The 12,431-nt window shown below is 34.9% G+C and overlaps 1 protein-coding gene across 1 annotated transcript; it reads left to right on the top strand.

The window, feature by feature from the left end:
- Positions 1–1,037: 1,037 nt before the first annotated feature.
- On the top strand, positions 1,038–12,189 carry cop1 (COP1 E3 ubiquitin ligase). Its single transcript, XM_079436304.1, has 20 exons — positions 1,038–1,646; positions 2,304–2,363; positions 2,470–2,567; positions 2,736–2,800; positions 2,902–3,021; positions 3,817–3,885; positions 3,979–4,038; positions 4,671–4,759; positions 4,924–4,981; positions 5,088–5,202; positions 5,294–5,429; positions 6,686–6,829; positions 6,933–7,041; positions 7,613–7,694; positions 7,781–7,897; positions 7,986–8,103; positions 8,494–8,618; positions 8,829–8,989; positions 10,858–10,902; positions 11,088–12,189. The coding sequence occupies exons 1-20, from the start codon at positions 1,363–1,365 to the stop codon at positions 11,103–11,105; spliced, it is 2,073 nt and encodes a 690-aa protein (XP_079292430.1). The 5' UTR covers positions 1,038–1,362; the 3' UTR covers positions 11,106–12,189.
- Positions 12,190–12,431: the final 242 nt, after the last annotated feature.

Genomic DNA, 12,431 nt, shown 5'->3' with positions numbered 1-12,431 from the left:
AAGTATATGGAGAAGGGGGAACAGGTTGGGGGGATCTGTTTTTATTTTCCTAAAGCAACAGCTTAAGGTAGAGAAACATCTTGACGACACTCCTCAGGATGGATATGAGGACATGTTTTGGGGAAAAATCAAAGTAAAGAGGTATGCAAAAGGACTTGTTCAGCTGAAGTCTCCACTGCACTGCTCACACAGACTACTGAACAGCCTAGACCAACATAACTTTACCATGTTGTTTAATCTACCTGGGGTGTAACAATGTATTGTGTCACAGTATATCACAATACAAAATGCAACAATATGTAGGCTAATTGTGTACAGTGACAATATATACATATATAATATTGTATATATTGTACACATTGTTTAGAAAATTGTGACACAAGACAACAAGAACTTATTTGGCAACTGTTTGTGGTGTGTCTTTGGTAAGATTTCTTGTAACACATCCACAATGTGAAAGGCTCATGCTCACACACACACACACACACACACACACCACAAGATATTTCAGCATAAAAATGCCAAACTTTATGCTTAACTTAATGCCAAACAAAGAGTATTTTTCATTGTTATAATAATGATTTTATAATCTATAAACATAGATCTAAATATAGAACTTGAGAAAATTTGTAGACTAAACCTATGTGGAAATAGCAAATTATCCATTTGAGTGATTGGATCCAGCCATCATGTGGTCATAGATGAAATTTCATTTTATTTATTTTTTTCGTTTTCTGTTGAAAATTTCCACTAAACTAAAGCACATTTTTTCATCTAATCACCATGAATGAAACTGAAAAACGTAGATCTTCTCTTAAGTAAATTTGACATAAAATGCTGCTATTTTAGCTATATAAATGTATAGCCTATATACAAATTATTACAAGTTGAGGCATTTAAAAAAAACGGTTAAAAATATTTAGTTAGAATGAAGAATTTCAGAACCAATTGTTTGGAAAAATTTTGATTGACACCTGCAGTTTTCCTCCAAACCAATAGATGCCGTTGCCGAGTCACGTGAACGTTTGATTTGGGGAAGTTCTCGCGTGAACATCCTGCAGACAGTGGATTGAAATTTCTAAAGCTCTCAGAGTTGTCAACAAATCTCTGTGGAGCTGCATATCCACATTAGCATCGAGCAGACCCAATGTGAACCTCTTGCATGCAGAAGAACCGCTTCAGCTGTGCTCAAATAAGCGCCTTTCAGTGCTAGCAGTGCGCTTCGTGGAAGTTTCTGCCTCATTTCTCTCATCGGTGTCGCTTTAGCTAGTTAGCGTATCTCCCACAGCCGCCCGGATGCGGTGAAGCCCCGCAGTTTTACCTTCAGCTCTGGTCTTCCGACGTGCGCAAACGGCTTCAATCATGTCAAGCACTCGGCCGCAGCAGCAGTCCGGCGGTGCAGCGGGGTCCGTCCCCGGGACGAGCTCTGGAAGTATGAGCAGCAGTAGCGGCGGCGGGGCCGGTGGGGCGAACAGCGGGAGCAGCGGCGCTCAGAACGGGAACAGCTCGGCTAACGGGGTGTCCTCGCGGACTCTGGGCTCGGTAGCTGAGGGTCAGAGCGCTCGACTGGGCTCGTCGAGCAGGAAAAGACCCTTGTACAACGGTCTGATCAATCCGTATGAGGACAAGAGTAATGATTTTGTATGGTAAGTAGATTCACCTTCCCTCACTAGGCTGCAGAGGGCTAATGCCGCTGGATAGTCAAGCTTGAGTGTGCTTGTTTTGAACAATTTCCCACATGCGGGCTTAATAGCAGGTTTATCTTGCAAATCATGTGATTTTCTCCACACTTAATCATGTAATTCCTAGAATTAAGCTAATTGATTATTGTCAACAAGGTGTTAAAAGAGTAGTTTTCCCATAAAGGAAAGCGCTGTCATCATTTAACTTCTGTTTTTTCAAACTTGTATGAACTTTTATTCTGTGAACAATAAGAAGAGATATTGGACATAATGTTAGAGACTGACAATTTATCCACGGAAGTAGGAAAATAATACAAGTTGAAATTGTATTTCTGACACTTGTATATCTGACAAACTTATGAAGTGAATTCCGCTTGAGTGATGCTGCCATTAAAGTTAATTTTCAATAAATGTTTAATATTTTAAATTTTCACTCCCATTATGATAAAATATATTTTTTATTAAAAAAAAATCAAATTTTTTAGTGGTGGTCTCAGACTTTTAAACCCCACCGTGTACTAATTCAAAACAACAGTCAAGTCTCAGCTATTTGTTGATTTTTTTGGAAAAAAGGAAGCAAGCTTTGCATGTGTCATCATTCTTTCTTTTTGTCTTTAACAGCCCTATATGTTTTGAGATGATAGAGGAAGCTCACATGACAAAGTGTGGCCACAGTTTCTGGTGAGAAGCACTTGTTCTCTAAACTGAGAGTTTATTCTTGCCTTTTCATGTTGCATTTTTCAACCCATTTGCAGACTCAAACAGTCATGTCTTCATTTCTGTCTAGTTATAAATGTATACGGCAGAGTTTGGAGGACAGCAACAGATGCCCAAAATGTAATTATATCATTGATAACGTGGATCAACTCTACCCCAACTTCTTAGGTACGTGCATGCTAATAATATTCTAATAATATGTTCATTACTTTTCAAATTTGACAACGCAAGCTTTTATTGTTACCGCCCACTATGTGTGTTTCTGTGTCATTTTTTTGGTTGCTTATTCATTTTTATGGATTGCTTAGCTGACATGATTCTCTAATGATTTTACAGTGAATGAATTAATCCTAAAACAAAAACAAAGATCTGAAGAGAAGCGTCTGAAATGGGATCACCCTGTAAGTGCATCCATCTCTTTGTTTGTATAACGAGTGGAAACTGTTTAACCAATCACATTAAATGATGTCTTATTAAATGATGCTTCTTATGCTGCTTATAGAATGGAACCAAATGGCAGGTTTTCCAAGACGTCCTTGGTGCAGATCAAGAGAATATGGATTTAGCCAATGTCAACTACATATTAGAGTACCTGTTGCAAAAAAAGAAACAACTGGAGGCGGTTGGTACACATCCTCAGATAACATTACTGTTGCCTGTCCCAACACTTCTGGGTTCTTCAGGGACCCTGAGAACAGCTGCTTTATATTAGCATTTCATTCACATTGTGGCACCTAGGCTGTTGAAACTCACAAGATTGGCAGAGATTTGGATTTTGTAGATTTCTTTTATTTTCTATGGATTCAAATAAACCAAATTTCACAAGATATGATCACAAAAACCCTGAAGTTGTGACTAATCATTTAATTTAACCAAAAATAAGGCCAAATAAACCATAACCATTTTTTTTACCACATTTTCATGGCACAGGATTGTGAAAGAATATGCAAGTAAAAGTCTTGTAATCCTGATAAAATATGTCTTAAATGGCAATCAGTAATTGGTAATTTTTTTTTTACAATATCAAATATTATTTACCATGTGGTGAAATGGAAATGTAAGCAGCAAAGACACTGCATGTCTGCTTTGTAGTTTTACATTTAAAGGCCAAATTTTTCTGACTTTTATTAAATATGACTGATAGGAAATATTGACTAAACTTAAACAAAACAAAAACTTTATAATCACTATAAATTATAGGTGTCAATTTCTAACTTTCATTAACATTAACAAGCATAACAGATTATATAATGCTTAAAACATTAGATTCAAAGCTCTGTTGAAGAGCCCGGAAGCGTGGTTTATTGTTGATGTCACGATAATTTTTTTTCTTATAAGGGGGTACAAAACCCCTGCTGTGACTCATAAAGACCAATTGCCTCTCTTTTGCTGATCCATCAATGATCTCTGTCTACAGGAATCACAAGCTGCTCAGCGCCAGATCTTAATGGAGTTCCTGAAAGAAGCCAGAAGAAATAAAAGAGAGGTTGAGCTCCACATCTATTTTTAAAATGTTGAGTAATGCACCGTTGACAGCAGAGGTCTTTAACTCAAAGTTTCCCTGTCTGTACTTCAACAGCAACTGGAGCAGTTACAAAAAGAATTGAACTTTTTGGAGGAGGATATCAAACGAGTTGAGGTCAGTTTAATATGGTGAACCAGAATTTTTTTTTTATGGTCCAGCATAGAGATATTATGTTCTTGTAATATATATATATATATATATATATATGGTTAATCGTTACTGTTAAAAAGTTTGGGGTCGGTAAGATTTTAAAAATGTTTATGAAAGATGTTTCATGCTCACTGAGGCTGTTTATTTGAAAAATACCGTAAAAACAGGAATATTATAAAAGTAGGATTATATTATAAATTACGGATTACAAATGATTGATTACAATTTTAAATAACTGTTTTCTATTTGAATATATTTTAAAATGTAATATTCCTGTGATGTAAAGCTGAATTTTCAGCATAATTTCTCCAGTCTTCAGTGTCACATGATCCTTCACAAATCATTGTAATATGCTGATTCTGTGTTCAAGAAACATTTATAAATGTTGAAAATAGTTGCGGTGCTGCTTATTATTTATGGATTATTTTTATTTCAAGATTAATAAAAAGTTAAAAAAAACATTGCTTTTTATAACATTATAAATGTCTGTACTGTCACTTTCAATCAATTTATTGCTTGTTGAAAAAAAGTGTTACTGACCCCAAACTTTTGTAAAGTAGTGTACATCTGACGGATATGATTATATTTTGTGTTAGGAAATGAGCGGTATGTACACAGTGAGTGAAATGGACCCCAATTTAGACAGTACTGTACCCCAGTTTGAAGCTCCCTCTCCTGCACCCAGGTAAGACCAACTAATGCAGGTGTTTGCAATATTTCAAATAAATACATTAATAGCATTTCAAAATAAAAAAGTTCTAAAATCATGTTCATAAGATGACAGTCTAATTATTAGCAATTATGCTGTGTTCTTCTATTTAATAAATAATTTCTTATTTCTGTCTCCAGCAGTAGCATAATAGACCCCACAGAATACATGCAACACCCTTTTGGTGGAAGCTCACAGGTCATTTTTATTTTTCTTCTTCATGAATTGTTCTCATTTGCTGTTATGGCTGGTGTATATCCCTTTGAGTAATGCTGATATTCATTGTTAATTGTTTTACTTTTAGGGTAAAAGACAAACTTGGTACAACAGCACTCTGGCGTCACGACGTAAGAGACTTACGGCACACTTTGAGGATCTGGAGCAGTGTTATTTCTCCAATAGGATGTCTCGAATAACGGGTTGGTTGATTCAAAGCAATACATACTGTGTATCTGTTCATAAAAACTAACATTCTCATATATTCAACGCAGTTGCTTTTCTTATTAATAGATGACAGCAGGACTGTTAACCAACTGGATGATTTCATGGAGTGTCTATCAAAATTTACCCGTTACAACTCTGTGAGGCCTCTGGCCACCCTATCTTACGCTAGTGACCTCTATAATGGTTCCAGTATTGTGTCCAGGTAAGGTTGCAAAAATCCTAGTTGAAGTTCAGACCACATGTTTTTCAGTTCCATTCTTGATGTAACCAGCAGAGGGTAGTATTATATTACTGAATAACATCACAGATATTGATTGTGAAGTTTGAGAACAATCTATTTTATAAAAGCTGAAATTGTGGCCAGCTTATACATAAAATATATAATTGCTCATGATTCTCATGTCTGTACCATAAATGATCATCATCTACAACAATATGCCCAAATGTGTATCTTTAACTGTGCATTCACATTAATAAGTCAATTACACAGATTTCATTCTGATAAATCTTGAGTAAAGCATAATACATTAACATTCTTGGTTTATTTAGAGTTGAAAGTAATGGCTTGTGATTTAATGGTAAAGCAGATGTTAATTAAACTGCTCTGATTGTGAGTGTGAGTGAGCCAGTTTACTGATTTCGTCAGGCTTTCTTGTAAATCATTTTCACGAATTCATTAAAACAGCCATAAACAAAGTAATATTTAAAAAAACAGAACTGCAGGTCTTGCTGTATGCTTGTTGCAAGGTTTAAGGACAAGATGTCCTATCTATTTAGGCCCTTTTTTCATTACACTAGTGTTCAAAAGTTTTGGGGTCTGTAATATATTTACTGATTGATTGATTTTTTTTTTGTTGAAAGAAATTAATACTTTATATAGCAATTAAAATTAACTTAATTAAGGGTTAAGCATTAAATTCATATTTGACATCATTTAGAAATGAGTTAAGACATTTATAGAGTTATAAAAGATTTGTATTTCAAACTTTTTTTTTTACTTTCAGCAAATTTAAATGTAGCCTTCTTTCAAAAAACATAAAAAAAAATCTCAGCATGCCAAGTCATTTTTTTTTTTTTTTTTGTTAGCAGATCCAAGTGTCATAAATAATTTGGTTCAGTTCTCAGTTCCCAAGCTTAGTATTGGGTTTACAAATAAAATCATTGGCTCAAATCAACCATCATTTCAATGTTGTTCAGGTATATTATACCAATCCTCAACCAGCCAAAGAACCTTGCTCTGCTTGTATGAAAAGGGCTTATTTCATCACACCAACATTTTTCAGACATACTTGTATCTGATCACCTAAGCGCCTGAGAGGCTGTTTGGAAGCATTACAGCTCTTGTCTCTTTCAGTGTTCGTGTTTGAGTGGAAGTAGAGCAGATAATGAGCATGCACAGTCAGGAGAACTCACTGTGCTAACACTTGTTCTGTCTCCTCTCTTTTCTCTCTTTTGCAGCATTGAATTTGACCGCGACTGTGATTACTTTGCCATTGCCGGTGTCACTAAGAAAATTAAAGTGTTTGAGTACGGCACTGTGATCCAGGATGCTGTGGACATTCATTATCCTGTCAACGAGATGACATGTAACTCTAAAATTAGGTATAAAGAGTGTCTGAAATCAGGGGTTGGCCTCAATGTTCTTGGTGGATTATGCAGTAGCACAACAGGATGTCACATTTTCTTCTGTCTTGTCTCTTTCCAGCTGTATCAGCTGGAGTAGCTACCACAAAAATCTGTTAGCGAGCAGCGACTATGAGGGCACTGTCATTCTTTGGGATGGGTTCACGGGACAGAGGTCAAAGGTCTACCAGGTACCCTTATGTGTCAGGCAGCGCTAGATGATATTCATTACTCTTATACCTCTTTCTGTAGGAGAGCAATTTTTACTAATTTCCTTCTTAACTCACAGACTACTAGAGATCCACTTGTCACCTTTAGTTATAGTACATAAAATAGAACAAAAATAATAGAAATCCTTAGTAATATAATAAATGTATTTTACTGCCACTTTTAATCAATTGCATCCTTAAAAGTATATATTTATTTGTTTATTAATTTATTAGAATTTTTTTTTTTTTTACTGACCCGAAATATTTGAACTGTAATGTACAATGATGTTTGATTTGAGGATTGATTCATTTGTTGATTATTTCTGCAAAAATGGGATTAAAAAGCCTTTTTGTATATACTGAGAAAACATTAAATATGACAACCAGATTAAACTGAAAATTAAATATATGAAAAACAAACTATTTTTATTATCAACTGGATATGTTCGAGTTGGGTTCATTTTGAATTTAATATATATGTTTGTGTATACATTTGCAGTACCTTCAGACTTAATTTAAGTTGGATTCTGACCTTCAAGTTCCATTTCCACAGGAACATGAAAAGCGGTGTTGGAGTGTCGATTTCAACCTTATGGATCCCAAGCTCTTGGCATCAGGATCAGATGACGCAAAAGGTATTTTTGATGAAGTTATTTGATTTGGGATTCTAATAGAGATATTCTTCTATAAATACTTAAGATGAAATTCTCTTTTTCCCCAGTCAAGTTGTGGTCCACCAACCTTGACAATTCAGTAGCCAGCATTGAAGCGAAGGCCAATGTATGCTGTGTCAAGTTTAGTCCATCCTCTCGATATCACCTTGCCTTCGGATGTGCAGGTGCATAATTCATTTGAATCAATCTATGAAAATTTTTACTTCCCGATAAAATCGTAAAACCTTTCAATTCACTCTAAATCTTTTCCAGACCACTGTGTGCACTACTATGACCTGAGAAACACTAAGCAGCCCATCATGGTTTTCAAAGGCCACAGGAAAGCAGTGTCCTATGCCAAATTTGTCAACGGAGAAGAGATTGTGTCTGCGTATGTATACATTGAAATTTTCTCTGCGTTTTTATCCTGTATCATTGGAAAAATATCTTGTGTAAGAGTCAGTGGAAAGAAGTTAATGTGTAGTAATCGGGGTGAAACGGTTCTTGGAAAAAAACATTGTATGGTACAATTTGTAGTGGTGTATTGCGGTGTCATTTAACCTAATCAAAATATCAGCTATTGGAAGAGTATTGGCTTATTGGGTTACAAAAATATTGGTTATCAAATCGTCCTAGAATTTCCTAACATTTGCATTGCTATTCAAACCAGAGCCATGATCCAAACCGCACCATTAGAAATCTGATCCATTACACCACCAATTTACAAACAACTCTCGAGTTGAAAACCAAACATCTGAGTTAAGTTGTAACATCCTCACAGATCAACGGACAGCCAGCTGAAACTCTGGAACGTGAACAAGCCACATTGTTTGCGCTCATTTAAAGGCCACATAAACGAGAAGAACTTTGTGGGTCTGGCATCTAATGGAGACTATGTAGCATGTGGTGAGTGGCACTACCCATAATTGGTTAAAATGTTTTTTTTTTGGCACAAAAAGTATTTCAGTCTGGTTACAATCAGAATTATAAGGTGATAATGCTGCTTTATTAAACCTTCTCTGATCATTTCAAATCAATGAAGGGTTTATTATTAAGTAGAAAGGTAATGTTTATCTGGTTAAAAAAAAAAAACCTCTCACTTCACATACCCCACAGGAAGTGAAAACAACTCACTGTACTTGTACTACAAGGGGCTCTCCAAGACGCTGCTGACTTTCAAGTTTGACACTGTGAAGAGTGTCCTGGACAAGGACAAGAAAGAGGACGACACCAATGAGTTTGTCAGTGCGGTGTGCTGGCGAGCTCTACCTGATGGGGTATGATTCAATCTTATCTCACTCACATTTGACATGATAAATCACTCTTCTAAAACCAGCAGTAGAACAAGAACGGCCTTGGGGGCACATGGGGACAGTTGAACTGAACTCCTTGGTACATTAAGGACAAGTAATGGCAGGGTAGCAAAGGAAAGTGGGTTGGGAGAAGGTTGGTGTACATCCGCTTTCAGAAATCCATGCTTATTAAACCCACACTCCTCTGCTTCACCGTCTAAAATAGTGTGGTTTGCAGGAAAAGGCATTGCTATAAAGTCATCTTTCAGCTTGGGGCTAATTTACCATTCTCTTTAGAGGGAGGATCCAAACAAGGCTGTTATGATTCTGACATTTTCTGATTAATAATTTAATTGTCTTTTTGTTCATGTTCATTGTTTACAAAACTTGAAATATTGCAATCATACAATACAATGTTCATATTTTACAGGGTTTGTTTTAACCAGAGCCCAATATGAATAATGCCATTTTAAATATTTACTAATGTTTGAAGTATTTCTCTTTAGTTTTTGGTGAGGTCCTTTTTTGTTTTGCTTTATTATCGGATATTTAAGTCAAACTGAATTATATATATTTATTATTATTATAGAATATGATGTTATTATGCAACAGTATTATATTTCTATTCTAAAATCTTACTTGAGTATTTTCAAGGCAGTGTTAATAAATCTGTGAGCCTTCATTTTACATGATGAAAGATCTTTCAGTTTCTGTGTGTATTTAATAGTAACCCCCCAAAAAATATATTATTTTTTCATCATCTTTCATAGTGTTTTTTTTTTTTGTCATTTAACTTTGTAAGACGTGCATGTAACAGCCCAAAATATTTGAAACCTAAGCGTTCCAGTGATATTTTAGTACTGTTATAAAGTATTATAGTGTTCATTAACATTTTATACTTTTGTCATTTATATTAGTTTTTGTTTTAAAATATTTCTATTTAGATTTTTCATTTTTAGTTTTAGCAATTTTAGAACTTCAACTTCAAATTATTTATGTTGGTTGCCAAAGCAATGTTTCTAATTAAAGCTTTTTTATATATTTAATCTACTATTTAAGCTTTATTATATATATTAAAAATACACACACGTATACACTCCCCTCCAAAAGTATTGGGACAGTGAGGCCAATTCCTTTATTTTTGCTGTAGACTGAATACATTTGGGTTTGACATCAAAAGATGAATATCAGACAAGAGATTTACATGCCGGCTTTTATTTCCTGGTATTTAAATCTGGATCTGACACACAACTTAGAAGATATCACCTTTTGTTTGAACCCACCCATTTTTCATGTTATCATTTTAATTCTATTTTCACTAAATAAATACAAAATAATAATTTAAATTGCAGTATGCTATCAGAAAGCACAAAAATCATGGTTCCCCAGAGAGTTAATATGTAATAAAAGTAATTGTGATCAAGCCTAATCAGCTCAGAAATATGAGAAAACGAAATGGGTGGATTCATGTTTTGACTGCTTTATCAGCTAAAACCCCAATCTAAACATTACCTCTTCTTCCAGATCCCTTGTGTATTACGTACCTTTTAGACTTGACATTTTCCCAGAAAAAAAAAAATTGACAATAATTGTGTGAAAAAACAATGTGCTGACCAAGCTGAATTTCTGCTTAGTGTCTTGGTCTTAATTAATTGCCTTTCTCATCCTTACATAAATTACGCAGAAATAAAATGTCAAGGCCTTTTTGTGAACGTATAACAATAAGGAAACACAAACTGAGTTTTGGAGTCTGGAATGACCTGGGAAGTTTAGGCCAAATAGACAGCCGAATATTATTTTGGACATTCTGTCAATGCTCTGAAATGCCCTCATTTCTCTGTTTTGATTCTCAGGAGTCAAATGTGTTGATTGCAGCCAACAGTCAAGGAACAATCAAGGTGAGTTGTACTGCAAAACAATAAATAGCTACACAAATGTCTCTATCTATTGCAGAGAGCTGTTTTTTATTACTTAAAGCAGGAGGATCTGTCCTCATGTAGTCGCATTCGCTCAGCTGTTGAATACTTAATTTCTCAAAACTCTAAATTGAATCGCACTGCAAATGTTTTTCTTGTTTCTAAAGGTACTTGAGCTGGTTTGAAGGTCCACTCCAATCTGTCGTCAGAACCTACTAAATGACTGTTGCTTCACTGGTTGGTCGATGCGAGGGCGCTGTAGCTGGGTGGAACTGAAGCAAACATTTCCAAGAAAACAACCAGGAGAACTGGTTTTTATCAGCATTATATTTGTAAAAGACTCGATCATTTTGCGTCGTCATACTATCGCTGTATGTGAAATGTTGAGATGAGGACCTGTTTGTGCTGACAGGGAAACGGGCACAAATGCCTTTTTTTGAATAAAGGTATTAAGGACTTATTGGAGAATAACTGAACATCTTTAAACATGGAGGGGAAGACACATTCTCAAACCTTTACTAGAGGCGATTCTAGTCAGAACAAGAGCTACGAGACATTTAAGGCCAAAGCACAAGACCATAACACAATGAAATACTTTTAGTTCTATAAATGAGCTGTCTTTGATTTATTTGAGCCTGTTGTATCTATTTACTTTGTTTTGTTTTTGATACAATGTGTGTCTGTTTATCCATAAGATATGTGTAAGCGTTTGGCATATTCCGGTGGTCTCCCCAAATTAAATTACAGGACCTTTTTTAGCTTTTCTGTTGGTTAAGTGGACATGCTTATATCAAGGGTATTTTTTAAGTATACAAGATGTACTCTTAATTTGGTATTTACCGCATTTTGAAATGATTTCATTATTGTAAATCCCAGGAAGTCCTATACTCATCAGACAAACTTTGCATAAGATTCTTCTCAGTTTTTCTGTTTTGAAGATCTAATTGGCCGTTGCCCATGGCTCTTTCGTGTGGTCAGATTTCTTTCAAAAACGGAGTAAATTAGAACTCATCAAAGGTTTAATGACACTATGTATACTTCATTGGGATTATTTAACATCACCTGTAACATTGCTGCTCTTTCATCTTTGAGTTCTTGTACAAGTGTTATTTATTTTAATAATTTATAGAAATTGTGTGAACATTGAACCCATAATAGACTTTAGGTTTCAAGCTTTATTTGTAAGTACTCTGTTGCATCCTGGTAATTCTGTTTATTTACTCATTTTAACACATTAATTTGAATGAATAAATGATTATTTTTTCCTTTGGTTATATACTGTGTTTATCTTTCTGAATGAAATGGATTAAAACAAAAAAACTCTTTCTTAGTGTATTTTGGTGTAAAGTGATATTTTGAGTTCTTTATTCAAATTTGATCTCATTCTACATTCTGTGCTTCAGAATGCATTTAGAGTGTAATATCAGCAGATTACCGCAGAAGTGGAATTATTTTAAAATATGAAAGTTAAAAAAAATTATAGAAGTTTAAATTTACTGTAAAGAAGATAC

This window comes from Barbus barbus (assembly GCF_936440315.1).
Source record: "Barbus barbus genome assembly, chromosome: 15".
Taxonomy (NCBI): domain Eukaryota; kingdom Metazoa; phylum Chordata; class Actinopteri; order Cypriniformes; family Cyprinidae; genus Barbus; species Barbus barbus.
This window is presented reverse-complemented; position numbering and strand designations above follow the sequence as displayed.